Below are 26,681 nucleotides of genomic sequence, written 5' to 3' on the forward strand. Positions count from 1 at the left end.
TGTTTTCCCCTTCCCATAAGCCTTAAGAACTTTAAATAAACTGAGATACATACTTTCATTAGCCATATCACCTCAGACACAATTCCTATAGGCCCATGATCTAAAAGAAAATCTAAAACAACTTCTCTCAAGATATTCAGATAGTACCTTACTAAATAGTAAGCTTAAATCTTTCTTATGGAACAATGGAAAGAATAAACAAAACAATAAAGCACATGAAATAATTAACATTGAGTTAACCATCAACAAAATGATTTTACTGTGGCTTACTTAAACTGAAAAATTTTACAATCATTTCATGGACAGAAGAGTATTTTCTACAGCCTTAAAAGCAGAAACAATTTTTAAAACAATTTCAGGTTTGCTTGTACATGCTTACTTTTCTCAGAAGGTCTTTCATCTTCACGTATTACTTGCTCTTCCTCCTCAGGTTTGCTGTCCTTTTCATTGCTTTCTACTTGTTCTGTAACAAAAATAGAAAAGGAAAATTTCTTCCAATATAATTTGTCAACAGTTCATAATAATTTATATTTTTGGTGTAATTAACCAGCTAATGATATTTTATGAAATCAGTCTCAAAATGTAAAATATTGGGAATAAAAAAAGGAGCATGAACTGGTGGAAATCAATGACCAAGTCTAGCTTTAAATGTTCTTGCAAGTACATAATAAACTCTTAACATGGAAAAAAAATAATTTCGATTTTAAAACAAAATATCTTAATAATTTACTGTCATCAATAGATGTGAAAACAACTACTATAGTGCATTTAGATTCCTTTACATTCAGTTATTAAAACTAAAACATTAGTTGTGACTAATTACAAAAAAATACAAAAAAAATTACAAGTTACTGACAAACTCAAAACACCTAATATTTTTGACCAGATAGGCTGAATCACTATTTTAATGGTTATGGATAGGTAAAGTCTATCCTAAAGATATCTTTTATCCTAAAGATAAAAAAAAAGTTTTACTAAAAAGTATTAGCTACTTCAATACCAGTGCCAACAACTAAATTAGCTAGATGCTTGACATACATTACTTCTTATTCTCCAAATAATCCTACACGATAAACAGTATTTTTGCCATCATGTAGATAAGGAAAGTAACATTCGGAAAGGTTAAGTAATTTTCGGGCTTCCCAGGTGGCACCAGTGGTAAAGAACTCGCCTGCCAATGGAGGAGAGTAAGAGATGCAGGTTTAATCCCTGGGTCAGGAAGATCCCCTGGAGGAGTATGGCAGCCCACTCCAGTATTCTTGCCTGGAGAATCCCATGGACAGAAGAGCCTGGCTGGCTTCACAAAGAATAGAACATGACTAAAGCAATGTAGCACAGGTAATTTTCACAAGAGGCATATAAAAGCTAACAATTAAAGAACGTGACCAAAAAATATTTATAAAGATATCTATACAACTGCAATGTTATAACAAAGAAAATTCCACAGGCACCAGAAATGGCCTTTGGTCAATCAATTTATAGCTCCTCAACTAACTCAATCATTTAGGGGAGAAGAATGATTCTCTAATCACTAATCACTAATATACTTGGGTTCTATTTTTCTCCCTTATATCCTTTAGCTTCAATAAAACATGCCATATTTCATCATATACTGCAACCAAAATTAAATAAGCAATGATGTGCATATAGCACTATATAAAGATTCCAATAAGGCATTTCTGCTTCAAACACCAGGATTTTAGTTTCAACAGCCCTGAGTAGTGTGTGTGTGTGTTAGTTGCTCAGTTGTGCCCAACTTGTGATCGCATGAACTGACTATAGCCCACCAGGCTCCTTTGTCCATGGAATTCTCCAGGCAAGAATACTAAGTAGAAGCTGAGGTTTAAAAAAAAAAAAGGGGAATTTTTAGGAGAAAACAGGCAAACACGACTGTTTGTTTCCTATTACAATATTTTTCACACTAAGATATTAAAACAATAAATCTGTAAAACACAACAATAGTAAAAACAAGAATGTTAACACAGTACATATAAAGATTACTGAGACTATACTTAAATTTTAAAGTTTAAAGTATTAGAAAATTAACTTCCTATTTACCACCCTATGCTCATGAGAAATGTTTTTCAGATTTCATCCCTCAACCTCAGTTCAATGAAATCAAAGTTTGTTTTGCTCCTTTGTAGACTACACACTCATTACAAAGCATTTACTGTATTTACTTTCCCAAGTTTTCTTGTCTTTAATACTAAGGGTGGTGACTCCCATAGTTTCCTAGTTTCCAGAGTAACTGGGTTGCTTAAGATTAAGATTTACATAGTCTTAATTCAGCAAACCATCATACCACCAAAGGACAAAATTAGTCTTGTAACTTCAATCGATCAGAAAACAGCAGAGCAAACTGGCCTGGTTTGGTCTGCCTGTCTTATGTGTATGTTACTCTCCCTCTTCTCCAAGAGAGATGTCAAGCTAAGCTTGCGATTCCTTCATTTTATTAAAAAAACTCCTCTTATCATCCAATTCCCTTTTTCCAAATTTGTTTAGAAGATGAGACTATATTCTCAATACTTAAAACACTTATTAGGACTTAAAAATAGACAAAGAGAATTAAAATTTAGGCTTGAGTTTGACTTTATTAATAAAGAATTTGGGATTTAAAAAATGGTATTAACAGAATCTACAGAAAGGAGTAAGGCCCTATCTTTAATTTTTTTTGTTGTTGCTCACAAAGCCTATACAGAATCTAAGTGAACTTGCATCAACTCAGAATAATAATCAAAAGCCTATGTACACAGGTTTATATATAACTTAAAGTAGTTTCTGGGATTCCTAAAAGTTATCCAAATACTTAGGTTAAGACTGTTTTTGTTTTTTAGAAGCTGTCCTCATCCACAGTTTCTGCTGTAATCCCTCCCATCTTGAGTACAGACTCATATATTGGCATGCTTTCATATGCATTTCTATCTGTGGTATTCTTTCAACCAGATGAGACAGTAAATCCCCTAAGAGCAGGTACCAAACCTTGTAATTTTGGTGATCCTAAAAACCTTGGGAGAGAGCTAAGACAAATCTTTCTGATGACAGTTACCTTTAATATAATTCCACTAAATTACAGTAGAAAAACTGTGTTGTAGAGGATAAGAAGACAGAATTTACATCAGGGGTTATTTCCCCATTTTCAGAATTACATGGAATAGAACTCTATTCCAAAAAAATATGGACAAAACCATTGCCCTGGGTCAGAGCTGACAAACATTTTCTGTAAATGGTCAAAACATAAGTATTTTCAATCTTGTGGGCTCTATGGTCTCTGACACAACTGCTCGATTCTGTGCTTATGATGGGAACTACTGATAAAAAAATATGTAGTACATAAACAAATAGATGTGGCTATGTTCCAAGAGAACTTTATTGACCAAAACAGTTAGGGCTTATAAGTCATAGTCTGCAATTCCCCACCTTAGATTAATGTCTATGAGAAACACTTAAAACAAAAAGTTCCTACAGACTAACTAAAGACAATATAATCCACAAAAAAAAAAAAAAAAAGGCAAAGAAGATAAAACAAGCAATTTATAGATACTAGGAGAAGGCAATGGCACCCCACTCCAGTACTCTTGCTTGGAAAATCCCATGGATGGAGGAGCCTGCATGGATGGAGGAGCATGGCTGCAGTCCGTGGAGTCGCAAAGACTGAGCGACTTAACTTTCATTTTTCACTCTCATGCACTGGAGAAGGAAATGGCAACTCACTCCAGTGTTTTTGCCTGGAGAATCCCAGGGACGGGGGAGCCTGGTGGGCTGCCGTCTATGGGGTCGCACGACTGAAGCGACTTAGCAGCATCAGCAGCAGGAACATAAATAGCCAATGTAAATGTCAACCCCACAAGACATATTAAATGTCAGAAAAATGTGGCATTACTGGTAAAATGTCTTTTCCAGAACATTTTTAAAGGCTTTGTTTAACTAATACAAATTTCCAAATAATGTATCTTCCACAGTAAGTTTTTGTGCTCCCTTTTAAAGCAAAATTGGGGGGCAAAGTTACATTTTATTATCTTCAATTCTCCCATTCTCTCTGAAATTCACCTTCAAATAGGCTTTCAACTACGCTGCCCCTTGTGACAAATGACCTCCAGGTCATTAAATATTTCTCTTCCACCTTAACTGAACAAATAGCAGCATTTGATACATAAATAGAGCTAGTTCTTCCTTCCTTCTCAGAACATTCTTTACTTGACTTTCTAAGACAACAAAATCTCCTAATTTTCTTTCTAACGGAAGCTCTTTCTTGGTACTCTTTGCTGGTTCTTCCTCATCTCCTCAATCTCTAATCACTGGACTACAAAGAGCTCAGTTCTTGGACCTCCTCTCACTCACTTATGTCTATATGGTCATATAGACATTATCTATGTGTGCATGCTTGGTCATGTCCAAATCTCTGAGAACTCAAGAAGTGTAGTCTGCCATGCTCCTCTGTCCATGAAATTTTCCAATCAAGAATACTGGAGTGGGTTGCCATTTCCTACTCCAGCCATATGGTAATGTATCTACTCCTAATTATTCCTAGACAGTCCAAGCCTCTGCCCTAAAATCCAGATATATATCTAACATGGGCAACAACAGCCATCTGAATCTGACCTTCCTCTCACATTTCCCTTTCCAAAACTGGTTTTATCTTTGATCTTCCTCAACTTCTTGATAAAAAAAATCTGCAACTTCCACACCAATGTATAGGAATACGAGGTTCCATAAAGAAAATCCAAATAGGTTAAGACAGTTGAATATTAGTGGGCTGAGATAATAAAGAATTTTAGCTGAACACAGTAAACAGTGAAAACAAATTATTAATAATTTTAATTGTCTAAACCATGGCAATTCTATTACTTTCCCTAAAGCAAAATTAGAAATCTTAAATTCTATTCCCATGCAATTATCCTGATTAGCATTTATGATCACTTAATTTATCTTATAAATAAATTAACTGAAGATGAGATGGTGGATGGCATCACTGACTCAATGGACATGAGTTTGAGTAAGCTCCGGGAGTTGGTCGTAGACAGGGAAGCCTGGCGTGCTGCAGTGCATGGGGTTACAAAGAGTCGGACATGACTGAGTATCTGAACCAAACTGAATTTATCTTAAGGATTCAGTAAAAAGGGAAAAACAAATCAATCAGATATTTTTAAAATCTGAAATAATATCTGGAAGGAAATTATGTCAGAACTTAGTATAAAGTCTTATTTACTCTCAAACAGATTATTCTCCTCAAAAATATTAAGAAATAACAATGTTTAAAGAATTTTAAAAAGCCAAGTAGTCAGAAGAGCTCTCCCTTTCATTTCTCCATAAGAAACAGAATGACAAAGGCAAAAATGGAAGGAAAATTTGAGAATACAGTAGCTTGAAAGCTAAGGAGAATCTCAAGAGAGAGGGACTGTTATTAAGAGATCATTTAAGTATGAGAATAAAATTAAAACAAGGATGCCCCTGGATTTAACAACAGGACCATCAATGTCACTCCTCTGAGAACAATTAAGTAGGAGGCTGCTGCTGCTAAGTCACTTCAGTCGTGTCCAACTCTGCGACGTGGAAATCACAATTCAACTAAGTTAGAGAGTAATAGGAAGAGATGAAACTATGCTAGCTTTGTTAATGTAACTTGAAGAGTGCCACTGAAGACAGGAAAGATGGAACAGTAGCTAGAGGAGAGTATAGTAGGAAAATACATGAAAGGTATAACTAATGTGTACACCTCCTCTAGTGTTGCTGCAATGTTCCCACAGAGAAACCTTTCTTTTCCTAGCCTTTTTACACAGACTATGATTTTAAACATTTAGTGAGTATCAGTTATTATACAGTAGGAATAGCTGCAATCGTTTTAGATTTTTCTATCTTTGTAAATCTGAAATAGCTTTTCTATTTGCTTTCTGATATCATTCATTATTTTTTATTGATGCTAATACATATCATAACTGCTACATTTAAAACAAATTTGCTAAAGAAGTGTCTGAAATAAAAAGTTTTATGTTTTCCTACTAGTACAGCCATAAGCATTAGTACTTAGAGGGAAAAGCCAGATTTACAATTCTGTGTTCTGAAAATACTAAAAATTAGTCAAGAATAAGGAATCTGAAGAAAGTAATACCTTGACAGATGAACAGCAACAAATATGACATGAAACAGATTCTACCACCATATAAAAAGAACAAAGAACAGATAAGAAACTATACTTTAATCTACAATAACAAAATTTCCTTTGGATCCGGGGACAGAAAATAAAAGTTCAGTTACCAGCTAAGAAATTAAATCTATTACTAAACTTACTCTGTTAACAGCATACAACCAAATAAAAGTCTAAAAGTAAGTAACCAAAAATAAACCCAACTCTGAATTTTCAAAGTATGCAACAGGGGTAGCTGAATATTCATCTTGCTGCATTTAACAGCACTGTGTGGGAGGAATAGTCTCCAACAGCCTAGATTCTGGAATAAAGGTAAAACATATAAACCCATTAAAGCTTCAATTTGCTCTAACTTTCTTATATTCACTACCAAAAGATATTTTTAATACTACTCTCTCTATACTTACTGAGAAATAAGTGAAGTTCACCCTAAACGCTGTTACTTATTATCTTTCTAAAATGTAAATTTGATCATGTTATTCTCCTCTCCTTGAACTCATTCAATGGTTCCCCAGTGCTAGTATGTTCTGGCATTATATGCAAGGTCCTCCATGACACACTTTTCTTTATATTACTTAAAATATTCTTATATTTCTTATATTACAAATTACTTACTTAATTCCACAAACATTTACTGAGCACTAACTGTGACCCAAGTATTATTTTGACCTGATTATGAGGGCTCAGAGCAGACGGGATAGCAGTGAAGATGACGAGAAGACACTACATTCTACATCTATTGTGCAGGCAGCAACAACAGGATTTCCTGACAGACTGGATATGGAACATGAACCAAACAAAAAAAGAATCATTCCAAGATCTTTGACCTGAGCAAGTAGGATGCAGTTGCCATTAAGAGGGATTATCTTCATTAAAACTCTACGTTACACAGATAGTGAAAGGAAAGTGCTTCCCTGAATACATCTGTATCTCATAAAGTTACTCTCCTCTAAACTCCCAGCCTACCAATTTAACATTATTACTGTATTCACAACCTTGTATTTAATGGCCTGTGGTTTAATTCTTGTCAGAATCCTCAGGGCAAGTAATAAATTTTACCTTTAAATCCCCAAGCCAAGAAGAACCTGGCCTTTCTATATACACAGGTTTAATAAATGAATGAATGCTCTTTGGAAATGAAGTCATCTTTAATAAGGGGAAAGTTTCTATTTCCAAAAGAAATGTAGGTTTGATATATTGGAGTGGGGTGGGGGAATCCTGTGTCTTGTCTTTTTTTTTTTTTCTTCAAACAAACTAAAACCAAATGCTATGCTTCTTATTACAAGGTCACTCCACTCACAGGGCTCTAAGGCTAAGAGAATGTGACACAAAGGAACCATAAGAGTACTCATGCCAGTGTGAAAGTAACTGAGAAAGTTTCACATGGGAATGATGCTTGAGTTTGACCATGAAACCAAAGTAGGATTTTCTCATTCTCCCTTTTTCTCTAGCAATAACAAAAGAGATGGGAAAGACAAGCATTGACCAAATCATGAAGTTTATACAGTATTTATATAAGGAGTCTGAAATAATCCTAAAAGTAATAGGGATCTAACCAAAGAGAGGAACATAATCAAATAATAGAGATGTAAGTTATTAAGAGATCATTTAGAAAATGAATCAAACATTAGGTAGAATCTAGAATGCTTAGGAAGCAAATGGATAGTCTTTATCAAACATATAATTAGGCCTCCAGGTTTCTGAATTCCAGCAATGATGGTATCATTCCCTGGACAAAGAATATTAAAAAAAATCAGATTTCAATTGGAAAATTGTAAAATGGAATTTGTCACACTTGAAGAAAATAAATTAAATAGTAGGCCTTTATAACAGATTCAAGGTTATTCAGTTGGTAAATGATAGCAAGAACAACTTTTAGAATTTTGATTATGTACTGGAAATTGTTATATTACAGTGTTATATTGGTCCATCTTATCTCTATTTCCAGTCTACAAGCTTCTTATGGGCAAGTGTAATATTTTCTACGTTTTTTATCTCCCTTCTCAGCACTTTACATAATGCTGCTCTCAGAATGCATCTTTGTTAATTCTGAATTCTGTGAAGTTAGGAACCTGTCAAGTTAGAGTATTCTGCTGCTGCTGCTGCTAAGTCGCTTCAGTCGTGTCCAACTCTGTGCGACCCCATAGACGTCAGCAGCCCACCAGGCTCCCCCATCCCTGGGATTCTCCAGGCAAGAACACTGGAGTGGGTTGCCATTTCCTTCTCCAATGCATGAAAGTGAAAAGTGAAAGTGAAGTCGCTCAGTGGTGTCCGACTCTTAGCGACCCCATGGACTGCAGCCTACCAGGCTCCTCTGGCCATGGGATTTTCCAAGCAAGAGTACTGGAGTGGGTGCCATTGCCTTCTCCGAAGAGAGTATTCCAGTCATCATCATTCTCAACTTCCTCTGTAACTAAAAGAAACTTAAAACTTTATGAGAATGTTTATCTAAGCTGTTTATTAAAGCTAATCAAAATCTTTAAAATTTAAATAATATGCTAACCTGGAGAACATGTCTCATTTTGTGATATAACTTCAGACTCATCCTTTTCACCCGAGATATCCTCTTCATCAGAGAGGACCAAGAAGGCTTCTTTTGGCAAGCTCTCACTACTTTCTTGTTTAGACGGTGAACCAAAAGAACCTTCCATCTTTTCTTCCAAATCTGGATTTGACTCATCAATTGGAAGGAGAGAAGCTTTAGAAAAGCAAGTGAGTTCATCTTCAGCAGGTGCAAGCTTTTCCAAAATAGGAATGATTTCATCTGTCTCCATAGAATCTGTATTTTCTAGGATATTCTCATTTTTGTCATCTTTTATAACATCTTCACTAATGGTTTCCATAAGGTCTGCAGAATTTTCTTCTTCATTCTTTTCACTGTGGTCAATCTCCACACTGCTAGATATAGCCTCCTCTCCAAGAGCAGATTCTGTGATTGCATCTTCTTCTAACTTCTTTTCAGGAGACAGATCTGAACAAATAATTGTATCATCTGTTTCGAGAGCTTCTGCATCAGCATCACTATTACCATCAGCTTTATTTTTCTCATCAAATGAGAAAATTTTATCTAACTTTTCATCGTCTCTATTTTGTTGAAGAAAATCATCACCTTTATTGCTACTGGGCTCTGTACTATCAGTTTCAGGAACTGGTTCACAGGCTGGTACCGAACTTCGGTCAAAGGTGGGGTCAAAGGCTGTCTCAGAAGTTGGTTCATCAGAGGCTGGATTACCAGAGGCTGAATCACCAAAAGCTGGATCACTAGAAGGCCGATCACCAGAGCCTGGATCATCAGAGGCCAGTGATTCAGAGGCAAGATCACCAGAGGCCGGATCATCACATGCTGAATCACTGGAGACTGGTTCACTGGAGACTGACTCACCAGGGACTGGTTCACTGGTGACCAGTTCATTAGAAACTGGCTCACTGGAGACCAGTTCACTGGAGACTGTTTCACCAGAGGCAAGATCACCAGAGACAGGGTCATCAGAAGCAGGATCACCAGAGGTTAATGTTTCAGAGGCCAGGTCTCCAGAGACAGGATCTCCAGACCCCAGACATCCAGTAGCCAGATCAGAAGCTGGATCATCAGAAGATGGTTCAGCAGTCAATTTAGAGGCTAGATCTGGACTTATATTATTTGCAGACAAAGGTTCACACTTTAAGTCATCATCCTGCTTACTTTTTACATGAACATTTAAGGTACAGGGTGTTTCTTTCCATTCTGCTTTACTTTTTTCAGGGTCAAAACAAACATTCTCAATGCCATTCACCTCTTCCTTGTCATTAAGATAGTCCATATTTTCCAAAGGTGAGGTTGGGTCCAAATCTCCATTTTCATGGTTGCCATTTAACAGCTTGACATCAGTTTTCAATAGTTCTTCCTTGACCTTGTACACTGCTTCAAGTTGCTGACGATCACTCACTCTCATTGTTTTTCGAGCCTTAAAGACTTTTTTTTGAGGTTCTTCTATACTATCCATTTTGAATCTTTAAAAAAAAGAAAGAAAAAGAAAGAGTTTAACAATTGAAACCAAAACCACCTAATTATAGACTTATTGCAAATTGATCTTAGAAGCAAGCACCACTTTATGTAATTTTAAAGTAATTATAGAAAGCATAATTATTTATGCTAATTTATTTAAAGCATAACACATATAATGCTGTGTATTAATTTTTATATTTATTGAATTTATATGACATAAAACTGATAATAGGTACAGTTCATAAGAAATTAATTACTAGGCAATGTTAGGGGGAAAGTAGTTTTCATTCTCAGTAAGCTAATGGATTCAGAGTATGGAGGAGAGAGCGTTAAAAAAGTACATGAAGTAAAAAAGTAGTTGTCATAGGAATAATAAGAGAATGAAAGCAGAGAGGAATGGGGGAGAGGTATAGAGGTAGGGGAAAAAAGAAAGGAGAATTAAGGAACATAAAGAAATATTACATTTGTAACCAGAAATATCTAAATAACTGTTAACATAATGTAACAGATTATTACCTAGAAAGTGAAAAGACAACTCACAATAGAAGAAAATACAGTTGACCCTTGAATGTGGTTTGAACTTTAGGGGTCCTCTTAAAACTTGGAATTTTTTTTGATAAATACATACTATACTACTACCTGACCCACTGTTGGTTGAATCTGCAGGTACAAAGGGCTAACTATTAAGTTACATGAGGATCTTCAACTGTGCAGGGGTTCGGCACCCCTAGTCCCTCCATTTTTCAAGGGTCAACTGTATTTGCAAATCATATATTTGCAAATAATATATCTGATAAGAGATTTACATCTGGAAAATGTAAAATACTATTGCAATTGAAAAATAACAACAACAAAAAAAACAACTTAAAAATAGGCAACAAACTTGAACAGACATTTCTCTGAAAGATACAAAAAAAGACAATAAGCAATGAATATAAACAGATGCCTCACATCATTTAGTCATCAGAGAAATACAAATCAAAACCAAAATGAGGTAACATCTCACACACACCAGGATGGCTATTATCAAAAGAAATAATGAGTGTTGGTAAGAATGTGAGCAAATTGAAACTCTCATACAATGGCAATAGGATTGTAAAATGGTACAGCTGCTTTGGAAAATAGTCTGGCAGTTCCACAACATGCTAAATATTACGCATTAAATTTAATCTTTCCTCTTTTTTGTAATGTATTCATGTAAAGCTATAAATTTCCCTCTAAGCGCTGCTTTAGCTGCATCTCACATTTTAATGTGTCATATTTTTCACTGTTCTATTAAAATATTTTCTAGTTTCCAATGTGATTTCTTCTTTCATCTGTGAGTTATTTAAAAGTATATTTCTTTAAAAGGTAGTAACACACAACTATGTGAATAGGCTCTTTAAAATACATATACATAAAGTCAATTTCATTAATAAAAAAATGAGGCAGTGTAGATTTATAAGTCACTAAGCATTGCAGATTTTAGGCCTAACGAAGATGTCCACTTGAAAAAAATAAATTAACACCCTAAGACATAATTTCTCAAATTGTAACCTTATTTGAATAGGGGTCTTTGCAGAGATAATAAAGTTAAAATAAGGTCATTAGGGTGGGTCCTAATTCCATATGATGAGTGCACTTATTAAAAGGGAAAAATCTGGACACAGACACATACATGTGAGAACGCTGTGTGGTAACTGGAGTTAGTCACAAGCCATAGCTAGGAGAGAAATATGGAACAGATCCTTCCTTAGCTTCATCAGTAAGGGCATGGCCCCCTCAGCACCTTAATTTCAGACTTCTAACTGCCAGAAATGTAAGACAATACATTTCTGTTATTTAAGAAAAAAAATTTTTCTTTTTCAAGCAATGTGATTTACCATATAAACAGAAGGTAAAAATAAACAACAGATTATCTCAACACAGAATATTCATTCTACAAAATTCAAAACTGAGTCATAATTAAGCTCTCAGAAATCTAATAGAAGTAAACAACTAAAATCTAATACAGGTTATCTATAAAAGAAAATTGCAAATATCATACTAAATGGTAAAATAGATCAGAACTAAGATAAGGATATTCTCTATCAATGTTTCTGTGTGTGTTAATATCTGGCCAGTTCACATTTGGTCCTAGAAAAAGACAATGTTGCCACTCTACAGTGGAATAAAACAAACATCCTTTTAAGGACTAAGATATACAGGAATCATGAATATTGCTTTTAAATGGATATTCACTTAGTATCACCATTACCAGTATGAATGATGCTAGGATATACTTGCTTGGAGAAGGGAAAAAAGCAGCTCTGAAATCTAGGAATTTAAGGTTCAAAGCTCAGTGTTATTATAAATTGATCTGATGCTTATAGCTAAGCCATGTTGGACTTAACAACCTCAGCATTTAAATTAGGCAAGGTCACTGTGCAACCCAGCAACACATAAATTACTAAATATCTTCCCCTTTGACTAAACAAGTGATGGTTACACTTTTTTTTTTAATCACTTGTGGTTTTACCTTCACTGTAGTTTGTCTTTCTTATAGGTAATAGTTACTGAGATAGTTACTGAGCACAGAATTGCTCCTCCCGTCCATCACTTTCTGATAGTACCTAATCCAGAGTAAGGCTCTCCTGCCTCAAACCCTTCCAGCAAAACCCAACCTATACTATAAGTAAACCCTTTACCAGGTTTTTTTCTAATATCCTCCTACTGATACACCTCAGTTTCCCCCAAGGTGAGCATTCTCTCTCACTGCAACAAATAATAAACCCAACTTTTCAATTACAGGTATGTTCCTGATATTCCATCATTCCTCTAGCTGAAAGGCACAAAACTATGGCCCAGCCTATTTGCTGGAGGCCAGTAAAGCTTGAGAATCAACCATTTTGTCACAGCACTTCTAGATTGCAGTACAAAATCTGCATTCATACTATTACCGTAGGCCAACTACTTATATTTCTTAGTCTTCCTAGGTTTTTAAGTTATATAGCTGAGTAAAACTATTTATAAAAACTACCTTAAAATGAGAAGAAACGTCAAAGCAAAATTATCATAGCACTATTTTTAAGGATTATTAAATGCAGCTACAATTTAAACTTCAAAATTTTCCCCACCTACAATCCATTTTAAACTCACTTACTGAAAAATGTTCTGCAAAGAAGATACAATGCAAGTTTTGTAGACATTTTCCTTGCTGACTCCAAACATAAAAATGATTAAATTTATAGTACTAGGAGTGTGGTTACCCTTTAAATATTTTCAAATACTGAACTGCAGTTCTTCTGGATTTTGACATTGTAAAAGCCACATTTCTCAGCCGTTATATACATAACTGGTCGCTGTTGCCAGATGCATTAAAAACAAACATTCCTCTTTTTAAAAAAGCATATTTTCATAATTTTTAGTAATTCCAGTAAGAACATGAATTCTGCCAACAGAAACATGTGCTTTAGTTCTAACTCTTATGTACTTACTGTGTGACACAGGGCAAGTTACCTAGCATTTCAATGTTTAATATAAGCCACCTTAAAAAGGGAATATCAGTACCTGACACAGAGGTTGCACTAATGATTATGAGATTCTATACATTAAGTGTTTGGAAGGCAGTTAGCACTCAACAAATGTTATTGTAATTGTCTATGTACATTCAGGATGTTTTTAGGCATACAGAATCTGAAACAAGTTTCTCTTAAATATTTTTGGTAGTTTGTATATGAATTAGAAAGTCTACCATGTACACATCATGTTCAATGTTAACTGCCACCAAGTAACATTTAATAAAAATAAATGTTATCAAAGCAAGCTGGTTTTATCAACAAAATTGCCATCAATACAGTAAAATAAAAGCCTATACAAAGAATTACAGAATAACTACCATCTATACCCACAAGGGCGCACACTACAGCCATTTACAGGATCTTTTAAGGGTTCTAAGTAAATATAATAAATAACAAAGCAAGAAGGAAGAAGCATGAACAACCAGTTCAAACTAGTTCAGCCGTATCTATGCAAACCAATCAGCAGTAAGTTTTTTTAAATCTATTTTGCATAAATAATGTATATTTAAGAAAGACACAGCAGAGAAGGGTGTGTTACCTGCAAACAAGTCTCCATTACTATATGACTGGAACAAAACATTTCTAAAGATCATTTTAAATATCGTCATCTGGAACTGACATATCATTCACAAAACTATACTACAAAAGAAATACTACTTTTTTAGGTGGCAACACTACAGTCATGAAACTCTCACAGGACTGCAATTTATTTTCATAGGAAAAGCACTTATATTTTACAGCAGAAAGTGTCTGCCATATCTAGAAGCAAATATGTAAAATGTAATGAACTACTTTCTCCTGAAAACATTTTTCATAAGGAAGATAATAAGAAAAACATGTTTTAAGTCCTTACTTTAATGTTTAGATTCAAGAACTGTGGGGAAATATCACCACTTAAAAAAAAAAATCTTTTTCTACAGCATTAACAAGAATTTCACCTTTACTAAAGGAATTTATATTTAAATAACCAAGAAGGGTATGTTACCTGCAAATAAGTCTCTATGGCTTGGGGTTTTTTTGTTTTTTTTTTCAAATTTTGGGTAAATTATTTTTAAGGAAAGCCCAATAAGCCTCTTCTTTAAGTGAAACCATTATTTTCTTCTCTGCTTCATCCCCCTCCACCCATTCCTTTCACACTCTTCTTTCTAGCAAAGAGATTATAGCTATGAAACAACAAAGAGAAGTATTACCAAAAGCTGTAATGTCTTAGCCTACAATCTGCCTGCTCAAAAAGCTCAAGAATTTAAGTGGCTGTTCAAGAGCTGCTCACAAACTCAGCCAATCAGCAGCCAGCATTCTGATTCCTGCCCAGCAACAGGAGACAGACAATAAGGTCAGAAAAACATAGTTAAAACCTGGATTCACAACACTTCAGTGAGGTTCTTTGTCTGATAAAAGTAACCTAGAACATAATTGCATAAAATTCTAAACCTATAACGTACACAAAATATACCACATAAATAAAATAGAATAAAAGGTGTAAATCTTATTTATCTTCATTTAAAGAATATTTCCAGAAATATAAATCCATGCCCTACCTGGAGAATGAGTCAAATATGGACAATACATAACAAGAACATACATCTCTACAAAATGGGTTAGAATCTGCGAGATTCAACTGTAAATTTCTTTTTAAAATTCCATAGTCTTTAACGTATATAAAACATTTATACTAAAAATCCAGCAAAATCTTAAATCCAAATAACTAACAAGATTATTTTCATACCCATCTATCCTTACCGTTATAGATTTCCAATTCCAAAAGTTAATTGTATTCTGGACCCAAAGGTTAACTATGGATAGCATTATAAAGTGTTTTGCTGTCTACTGCACTGAACTGACTTAGTTTGATTCATTTAATGAAATTAAAATGTGATTCTTAATAACCTGTATTAAGTGTTTTAAGTACAATTACTATATTCTTTTCACCTTAACTGCCTTTGGCAGCAGGTTACAAAAAGGTTATGAGCTCTCCCTTTTTGAAGAAATAAGCAAATATATATACTACATAATAAATATTCATGTAAATTGAAGGGAAATTTTTTCTACATGATATCATTCTAGTCCTTTAAAAATAAAATTATAAAATAAAAATAGGAAATCTGTTATCAGAATATTTTTTCTCAAATTCACTACCTATGAGATTTTTAGTAGTAAATTTTCAAAATAAACTTCTTTTTTTTCTCTTTCAATTACAGAGGAACCTTGTAATTTTTCAAACATACCCAAGAGGGAGCTTGCTGCAGCCATACTCTTAGTTTATATAATCTCACCATAGGAAAAATAAATCAGCAGCTGCTTGAATGCTTCAGTCTCGTGAGAGAACTGAAATTCACTGTTTGATTGGCTTAAAGCCATAGCTGCCTACACCAATCAGAAGTCAGCATCACAAACCTTGCCCGGCAACAAGGGAAGCAGATGAGGGCAAGTGCTCTACCAAGAATCCAAACGGGGTAAAATTAAAGGTGAACTATGAAATTGACACATATTTGTAACATACCCCCAGATTCTTATTTCAATAACAGGTCCATAGCAGGGTTTTCCTGATTAAATAAACAAGGATCTATACTACTGCTTTCCAAGAACTGCTTTAACTAACAAGACAACAGGAAGTACCAAAACTGTTGGGTCAAAGCGCACAGACACATACACAAACACTATATTAATTCAAAGTATGGATATGTGATGAAATATATTTAAAAATAAAATTTTAGCAAAAACTTGCAAAATGCTAAGCAAAGCCATTTAAGTGGACTTGACATTTCTATCTTTGACACAAGTACTCCAATTAAATTCATGCTTTTAACTGATAGTACTGTAACATTATTCTGAATAATGGGATGCTGAAAACAATTTTTCAGATTTGAGTTTATGTTAAATGGATTAAACAAACATTAGTCAGTAGGCTTGACTAATGATGGCTTACTCTTAAATAATCACTTTATGCTGAGGATTCCTAGCCTCTATAGAAACGCAACTCAGTTACTGTGCTAAGAATTCCATTCTCAATTGAGAACCGTGTGATATTATTCTGCACTTCTAAATTTTACTTGAGAATTCTGCAATAGTCCTGGAAATAAAATCATAAAGAATAATCACTCTGATAATCTGCATACTGTTTACTGTTCATTAGTGAAGACTGGTGAAACTGCGAGTGAAATGATTCATCCTCTTGATATTTATCTGTGCAGATTTAATATAGTTTCTAAATTTTTATCTTAAATACTAGATATCTTGTCAACTTTGTCAATAGCTATTTTTCTAAAACTGTAGTAAAACATAATCACTACTCCTATTAAAACTTCCACAAGGATTTTCATCTTGTTTCCAAACTTCTCTTGAAGTCACTCACAAAGCATTGGCAATATTTACTTGAGAATCCAGAATCCCTTACAGTTCACAATTCTTCAATTCTACTATGCTATGGTTCTTCCCTCAATTGCAAAAAAACACTACTGCATTAAAAAAAAAAAAAAAAAGGAAACATTAACTGGTGGAAATCCATTCCTTATCTAATAATTTAACTCATGAGTTTGGTATGGTTTCACGTGCTCATAATATTTGATGCAACAAATAACCCCGTCTGCCTCTCAGCAACCTCATGATATCAGCTGAGATATCAAAACATATAATGGGATATCCCTTAACTAAATGTTTAAAACTAATCAGCAACAAAGGAAACAGAAGTTTGCTCTACCAACAATCCCTTGGACAAAACAAGAGCAAATCAATATTGATTAATAAGCACAGCAAACCAGAACAATCACTACAGTCTAATTTGTTGCATTCACTGATATATTTTGAAGAATACTAGAATATTCTATATGAAAAAATGCAAATGCAAGATACCTTAAAATAACTTCTTCCAGTGTATTTCGGGGATCATTCTGTTACATACGCAAAGTCAAATTAATTGACCTGATCCAACAAACTCAATTATAGAACACACTTATTAAATTACATCCCCTCAGAAAATTAGCCAGTTATCCATCAGGGCCCACTAGCTTATCCAACTCATCAAACTCCACCAGCACCTGGGCAGCAATGAGTAAAGTTACAGACAGCTATGTATTTTATTTCCTCAAGAATTTAAGAACCACTTGTCCAAAATTTTTCATACTTTACTTGGATGAATTAAAATACCCAGAATGATTTAGGAGGGCAACATGAAAGATGTGAATCCTTCAAATGATAGGAAATAGAGCTCACTTTTCTTATCGACTCAATCTAAGGAGAAAGGACAGACAGCTTACTTTCTGTGTCAGTCAGCTTTCACTAGGTAATAAAGCAGTAAGGAAAAAAAAATGACTGGCTAATAACTAACAATCTTCTTCATTCTAGGTCATCAGCTGAAGAAGCAGCAAATGCTTCCCCAGCCCCCACAATTCCAGGTCTTGTGGCATAGAGAAAAGCCCATAATGACCGAGAAAAAAAAGCCCACAATGACAGAACCATACAATATACAATGGATTTTAAAGCTTTTTCTTAGACACAGTATACGCCACTTTCACTCACAGCCCATTGGCTAAACCCAAGTTAAGAGGGTAGAGAGAAAAAAGCTCTCATGGGGAAACATTTCACGTCACATGGCAAAACGCAGGGATAGGTAATCTTACCAAAACAATAACAACAGTGAACTATATAATTTACCCATTGGAGTAGGAAATGGCAATCCACTCCAGTATTCTTGCCTGGAAAATTCCATAGACAGAGCAGCCTGGGAGGCTACAGTATATGGGGTTGCAAAGAGTCAGACACAACTGAGCATGCATGCACATATAATCCACCACAACTCAAAAATACATTATTATAAAAGCTTGGCAAAACAAAGATTTCTAAACTAACAAAACCAAATCTACTCTGTGTTCCAACATTAGCATAATAGTTGTCACAGGATAAATCACCCAAACTCTCCTGATTTCATGTCACTCACCAGTAAAACCGAGGAGGTTAGACTAGATGCTTGCTAAGTTTGATTCTAGCTTAAATTTTGAATTATTTTACTAAACTCTAGCTATATTGATGTTCTTTTATAATTAATTTTTCATTATTAAATACAGAGAACATGCAGCAAGATATAAACTCTAACATAATGAACACATGTGAACCCATCATCCAGATAAGAAATTAAAAACAAAGCCTCCTGTATAACACTATCAGATAGCATGCTACTCCTTCCCCATCCCAATTCCTTAACTCAAAGATAAGCATAATCTTGAATCTGATGTTTATTATTCCCAGGTATGTCTTATACTTTTTTTCTATATTATAAAGTCCCCATTTTATTAATGAAACAACCCACCTTAAAGGGATAAAGAAACTGACACTTATCAAGGGGTATTTATATGTCAGACCCTATACCAAGGCATATTTTTTCCCATTTAAGTGACAAGTTATACAAGTTCAACTTTACATCTGAAATAATACATCAATAGCCAGGCTACGATCATTCATTACATGGATAATAATTAACTTAGTAAAGTAAAAAGACACTTGATTCAGCATGAAATTGCTTTCTTTGCATATATACACTTCTTATGCATTTCATCCTTTAAATTTTGCAACCATGGGGGTCTTCCAGAGTTCAAAACAATAAGCAATAAACTATACTGTATTTGGCACTATTTTCTTCTCTCTTTGAAAATGGAAAAGTCATTTAATATAATTGCTAAGGCCTATTCACACAGTGAATGAGTTCTGACTGTTACAGCCTCAATTTCATCAGCCTACAGACTGGTTCACATATTAGCGCCAACATTATTACAAAGAAGCTCTTAAACATCCAAGTATCTTTTTAAAAGTAACTTTTCATTAAGTCATCCAAGCAAGTAACAATACAACTAGCTCAACAAACCACAGGGAATTTCCTCAATCTGATAAAGAGCATCTAGGAAAAACCCATAGCTAACATACTTAATTGTCAAAGACAGAAAGCTTTCACCCTAAGATCAGAAACAAGACAAAATGTCTGCTCTTAGGCACTGACTAGAGGTTCTAGCCAGGACAATTAGGCAAGAAAATGAAATAAAGGTCATGTACCTTGAAAAGAAAAAACTGAAACTATCTTAATTTGCAGATGATAAAATCCTATGTACAGAAAATCCTAAGAAATCCATCAAAAATTTTATTAGAACCAGTAAATAAGTCTAGAAGGTTGCAAGATATAAAATCAATATATTGAAAAATATAATAAAAAATACTTGTAAAAACAATTTCAGAATGAAATTAAGAAAATAGTTCCATTTACAATAGCATAAAAAGTAAATTTAATAAAAAGTACAAAACCAATACTCTAAAAAATTACAAAGTGTTGAAGAAACTAAAGATCTAAATAAACAGAAGGACACCTTATACTCTTGAATCAGAAGTCTTAATATTAAGACGTCACTACTCTCAAAACTGATTGACTGATTCAAGGCAAAGCCCTATCAAAATCTCAACTATCTTCTTTGCAGAAACTGACAAGCTGATTCTAAAACTCATATGGAAATGCAAGAAATTCCAAATAGCCAATATGGGGGAGGGGGGTGCGGCAGGGAGAGACAGTGAAAGACTCACGCTTCACATTTTCAAAACTTATTATAAAGCTACAGTAATCTTTACAGTGTGGTACTACTAGGGCTTCCCAGGTGGCTCAGTGGTAAAGAATCCACCTGCCAATGCAGGAGATGCAGGTTTGATTCCTAGGTTGAGAAGGTCCCCTGGAGAAGGAGATGGCAACCTACTCCCAGTATTCTAGCCTGGAAAATCCCATGGACAGAGGAGCCTGGTGGGCTACAGTCCATGGAGTTGCAAAGAGTCAGACACAACTTATCAACTGAGCATGCACTACTAGCAGGACAGAGAGAGAGAGCAATGGAATCAGTTCAGTTCAGCTCAGTCGTGTCCAACTCTTTGCGACCCCACGAATGGCAGCATGCCAGGCCTCCCTGTCCATCACCAACTCCCAGAATTCACTCAAACTCACATCCATTGAGTCGGTGATGCCATCTAGCCATCTCATCCTCTGTCGCCCCCTTCTCCTCCTGCCCCCAATCCCTCCCAGCATCAGTCTTTTCCAATGAGTCAACTCTTCGCATGAGGTGGACAAAGTATTGGAGTTTCAGCTTCAACATCAGTCCTTCCAAAGAACACCCAGGGCTGATCTTTAGAATGGACTGGTTGGATCTCCTTGCAGTCCAAGGGACTCTCAAAGAGTCTTCTCCAACACCACAGTTCAAAAGCATCAATTCTTTGGTGCTCAGCTTTCTTCATAGTCCAACTCTCACATCCATACATGACTACTGGAAAAACCATAGCCTTGACGAGACGGACCTTTGTTGGCAAAGTAATATCTCTGCTTTTGAATATGCTATCTAGGTTGGTCATAACTTTCCTTCCAAGGAGTAAGTATCTTTTAATTTCATGGCTGCAGTCACCATCTGCAGTGATTTTGGAGCCCAAAAAATAAAGTCTGACACTGTTTCCACTGTTTCCCCATCTATTTCCATGAAGTGATGGGACCAGATGCCGTGATCTTAGTTTTCTGAATGTTGAGCTTTAAGCCAACTTTTTCACTTTTTCCCTTTCATCAAGAGGCTTTTTAGTTCCTCTTCACTTTCTGCCATAAAGGTGGTATCATCTGCATATCTGAGGTTATTGATATTTCTCCCAGCAATCTTGATTCCAGCTTGTACTTCTTCCAGCAATGGATTAGAACAGTCAAAAAATATACCCTCACATTTATGGTTAAATAATTTTTGACAGGAGTGCTAAGACCATTCAATGAGGAACAAACAGTGTTTTCAACAGATAGTGTAGAAACAACTGAATAGCCACATGTTAAATAATGGCTTTGGATCCCTATCTCATACCATAAATAAAGACTAATTCCAAATGGGTCAAAGACCTAAATCTAATGGCTAAAATTTTTAATCTTAAAAGAAAACAGATATAAATCTACATGACCTTAGAATAGTCAATGATTTCTTACATATGACCCAAGAGATTAACAAAAGAAAAAAAAACTAGACCTCATAAAAATTAAAAATTTTGTGCTGCAAAGGTAACCATCAAGATAGTGAAAAGATAACTCACACAATGGGAGGAAATATGTGCAAATAATATATCTGAAAAGAGACTTGTATCTATTAGAATATATAAAAACTGCTGTAACTCAATAATAATAAAACAACCCAATTTAAAAATGAGCAAAAGACTTGAATAGATATTTCTCCAAAGATAAGCCAATAAGCAACAAACATAAAAAGATGCTCAACATCATTAGTCATTAGAGAAATGAAGATCAAAACCATAATTAACACTTCACACACAACACAATGGTTATAACCAAAGCAGAAAATAACAAGTGTTAGCAAAAGATGGAGAGAAATTGGAATCCTCATACAGCTGATGGGGCTGTACAGTGGAGCAGGTGCTTTGAAAAAGAGGCTGGCACTTCTTGAACTGTGCTGCTATAAAAATCTAGCAATTCTACTCCTAGGTATACATATCCACAAGAAATAAAATCACATCCATGCAAACACTTATACACAAATACTCATAGAAGCACTTCTCATAACCTCCTAAAAGTATCTATTCATAATAGCCATAGTCCAGCATAGTCCAGCAACTGATAAATAAAATGTGGTATATCCATTAAAATGAAATATTATCTGGCTATAAAAAGGAATGAAGTACTGATAAATGTAACTTCATGAATAAACCCTGAAAATATGCTGAGTGACAGAAGCCTATCACAAAAGGCCACACACTGAGTAACTTTATTTATATGAAATGTCCAGAATAGGCAAATCTATAAAGACAGCAGATAAGTAGCTGGCTAGTACTGGGGGTTGGGGAAGAAATGAGGAATGGCTCCTGACGGATACAAGATTTCTTTATAATGTAATAAAAAATGTTCTAAAATTAATTGTAGTGATGGTTACACACTGTGTGAATGTTTTAAAAATCAATGAGTTGTATACTTTAATCATGTGGATTATATGGCATGTGAATTACATTTCAATAAGCCTGTGATTTTTTTTTTTTTAACAGCAAAACTAGAGTTGAATAATTTTTCATTTGTTTTCAACCTATGACTTTTACTGGGTCACACTTTCAAAACAGACAAAGCAACAAAAACAAAAAGAACTGAGAATTGGTTCCCACTTTAGAGAATTAACACTTCTAGGTCAACAAGCAGACCTGTAATTACACTAGTATATTTCTATAAAAAGCAATATGTAGAAAAAACAGCAACCTTGTTCTCCATGTGTTCCTCTCAGATAAGCCAGTTACTTTTTTCCCCCTGTCCTAAATGGGACATAATTCTGTAGTATGTTTATCTCATAGGATGTAATAATGGACATGAGAAGATAAAAGAACAAAACAAATTTTACCAACAAGAAAACAGTACTGAGTATGGTGCAAATGAACGCTCCAGGTACATATATGAATCAAGTATCCTATACATAGAAAATGCAATCAACTGCCTTTTCCAAAAGGACTAGGGAGTCTTAAGTGAAACAGGAGCATTCTCTTTTACTATAAACTGGTACCATAACCAAGAGGCCTTACAGGTAATTAATGATAAACTTGCTTATAAACAAGGCTTATTTACTGAACTTTCTGGTGTTACATAATGCTTTGTCACAGGTTCTCAGTGCTGTCTTTATTCAATATGAAGTGTCTTGCCACTGTATTTACCAGTACGTTACATGTATATTTCTAGAAATAATTATTAGGGGAGGCAACGTGGGGAATGAATGAAACAGGTGAAGGGGATCAGGAGGTAGAAACTACCAGTTATAATATAAATAAGTCACAGGGAAGGAATGTCATAGCACAGAGAATACAGTCAGTAAAATTGTAATAACTTTGTATGGTATATAACCTATAATAACATTGAATCACATTTTATACCTGAAACTAATATAAAACCGTAAGTCAACTATACTTCAATTTTTAAAATAAATATTATAAATGGACTATAATACCTACATTCATGTCTATTTTATGAAATACTTTGGCACATCTCATCTTGTATTTAGTATAAGATTAATACATTTTAAATGCCCAAGTTTTGCTGTCAGAAAACATCTTAAAAATATGCTGGTATCACTATGACGTACTTTACAGGTCATTTAACAAAAGAATAAAAAATAAAGTAAATATCCGGGAATATTATTAATAAGCTACACGGTGTCTGGAATATAAGATACACTTAGTGAACACCGACTAAAAGAATGATGGGCTATATACATATAACTAAAATAAAAAATGATTCTTAAGCGAAACAATGAAATTATTTTATAAAGCAAAGGTAGTAATCTAGAATATCTCTGACAGAATTACACACTAACATGTTGGCATGTTCACATACAGCAGGTTTACACAGAAGTCAACCTTCCTTTGAGAAGTCAGGATGTTTACTAACAAAAAGTAACATATACCCACTGACACAAAATGCTGCCTCTAACAAGGTTCAATACAGAACTCCATTAAAATTAACCTAATCTGACATAAGAGGCATTTTTCAAGGCTTATAAAACTTGTTTAATTAGTTGATTTCACATTTCAAGAAATAAAATACCATTTTGAAAAAAATCTACTTTTGCTTATTACATATGATGAAAATCCTCTTTAGAATAATAAACATACCCCAAAGGAAAACCCCTGCAGCCATCTTATCAGTTCTCTCACTGCAACAGAAACTGAAATACAATTTGCATAGTCACTGTGGTTGGCTAAAGAAAGCAGGTTCATGTAACCAATCAGAAAACTAGAAAGTGGGCAATCCTAAGAGGAGAAATTTTTAATCTGCCTGGCAACAGCCTAAAAATAGAAACAATATGCTAGTATGAATCCCAGAATAGACGTGAATATAACAGGAAAACCACCAGCAAAAACACTTTATTTTCCTGGGGAAAATTATGTACCTTGCATTTCATCTAGAATATTAACTTGGAACTTTTTCTTACTAAGTGGCAATTAAAGAAAAATGAATTCTAAGCTAAATTAATCGACCAATTTCAAGTTACATGCCATTGTCCATACCATTTTACTTATATATGTACACATGTATACATGTACATAAATATTTAAGTGTTCTTTTTTCAGGAGAAAAAGTTAACACTTTAATCACAGTTCTTACATCTCTAAACTTCTAAAATCTGTCAAAATCTGAACAGTGCTGCATTTTTTTTCCTAACACTTTTCCCCTGCAATCATTTGAGAATCTTACTGAAGCGTAAAAGATTTTACTGTGTATTAAAAATATAAAGATTAAATATTAATCAAAGCAGATCTCTAAACAGGTGGGGATTAGGCCTTATTTTTTGACACAAACTTGTTCCAACATATAGTGCTTTCCACACAGTCAACATTCAATAACTGTTTTTTCAATCAAACTACAACAATTCCTGAGGAAAACAATCTTGTTATTCATGTCAAGTAAAAGTTAAACATATAAATATTTAATCTTTACAATACCGCTATGTTTGGTTTTTCAGTTTTGTTTAATGTGGGATAATATTAAAGTTGACAACATGTTTCTGTCACCCAAATAAAAGAATGTTTGTCATCATTCTAACTTTCCAACCTAATTATGCTTCAGTCTTTCTCAGCATTAGTTGCTCAGTGGTGTCCAACTCTTTGCAACCCCATGGGCTATAGCCCACCAGGTTCCTCTGTCCATGGAATTCTTCAGGCAAGAATACTGGAATGGTCTGCTGTTTCCTTCTCCAAGGGATCTTCCTGACTTAGGGATCAAACCCGGGTCTCCTACATTGCAGGCAGATTCTTTACCATTTGAGCCACCAGGAAGCCACATTTATGTTTAGTATGCATGCTTGCATGTATATAACACATTTACTCTGGAGAATCATAAAGATGCCAAGCAATGTGAAGTCTAATGCAATTAACTATGAAGCTCATGAGCTACTACAGAATGACCAAAATTAAAAATAACTAAATAAAAGGAAAATAAAGAGAAAAGGTAAAAGGGGAAAAAATCTGTTTTTATTTTCAAGAATTTAAATTATAGCTGTTGAAATGAAAGGTTGGTTACAATCAAATCATATTAAAACAAATGTGGCCTATCAAAGTTCATGTTTTAAATATCTCAAACCCTCCATTATGTTTTAATAAAGTGGTAAATTAACTTTTAAAATGTTTTCTTTGGTCAAAAAAGGAATTCATGTATTTGATATTCGGAAAGTCTAAAAACTTCATTATGAAAATTACATGTAAAAGACTTATTTTTAATAAAGCTTATAAACAATGTGTTTAAGACATAAAAATGCAGAACAGTTTTAAGTAACAAAAAGAGCTCCAGTGAAGGATGAAAATACATCAAAAAAGCAATCCATTGGTAGTATATCCTTTTAAGGATAGCTAGATTCTAAAATTAAGTTCAACCAAGCCTTTAAAAACATAAATATTATTTTAAGCAGTGTTCTGAATGAAAGGTAACTTAGCTTATTGTTTTACTTATTTTTCTTAATGTTGTATTCACATGTGACTTGGATATTCAGATCTAACTTAGAACTGTATCCACATCTTTAAGACAATTTAAATCTTAAATGTAAATTCATCTTGTTCACTTACCTGAACAAACTATGATCCTCATCAAAAAAAAAGATATGAATTAACCTATGAGTTATAATTAGGAAGAATGTAACAAATGGGTTGAAATTTGATAACAAGGCACAACAAGTGGGAAAAAGTATTTTACAATTCCAGATATCTAAGTCAAATTATCACTTTAAATATATATCTTAGCACTTCATATTTCCTTAAAATTATTTAAAGCAGTTATTATACATTTTAGTTTTACTGACACCAGTTTTATATTTAAGGGAACAGAAAAAGCATGAAATTTTCAAAGTAAACATTTTATCACACACCAATTGGAATTTTGGGAGGATTGAATTATCAATGGCACCTTAGTGTTAAAAATTAGTACAGCAAGTAAATGCTCTAGAGAAGTTTAGATACATGCCAGAAATGTCACCCTCCTCCGTATCTCTATACT

At 34.2% G+C, this 26,681-nt stretch overlaps 1 protein-coding gene across 10 annotated transcripts in view; it reads right to left on the bottom strand.

The window, feature by feature from the left end:
• The window catches only part of ATF7IP (activating transcription factor 7 interacting protein), a 122,586-nt gene that overhangs the window by 59,127 nt on the left and 36,778 nt on the right, over positions 1-26,681 (bottom strand). For 8 of the 10 annotated variants that reach the window (XR_009736608.1, XM_061417782.1, XM_061417777.1 and 5 more), the window contains 2 exons: positions 8,646-10,132; positions 380-463 (listed from right to left, as the gene is read on the bottom strand). Coding sequence is in view for 9 of the 10 variants with exons in the window: in XM_061417782.1 (XP_061273766.1) it covers positions 380-463; positions 8,646-10,132 (1,571 nt within the window). In the remaining variant the exon portion in view is untranslated. Of the gene's footprint in view, positions 1-379; positions 464-8,645; positions 10,133-15,891; positions 17,029-24,307; positions 25,734-26,681 lie in introns of those variants that run through there. The other 2 variants (XM_061417778.1, XM_061417781.1) reach the window with 2 other exon arrangements.

Source organism: Bos javanicus, chromosome 5 (assembly GCF_032452875.1).
Source record: "Bos javanicus breed banteng chromosome 5, ARS-OSU_banteng_1.0, whole genome shotgun sequence".
Classification (NCBI taxonomy): Eukaryota; Metazoa; Chordata; class Mammalia; order Artiodactyla; family Bovidae; genus Bos; species Bos javanicus.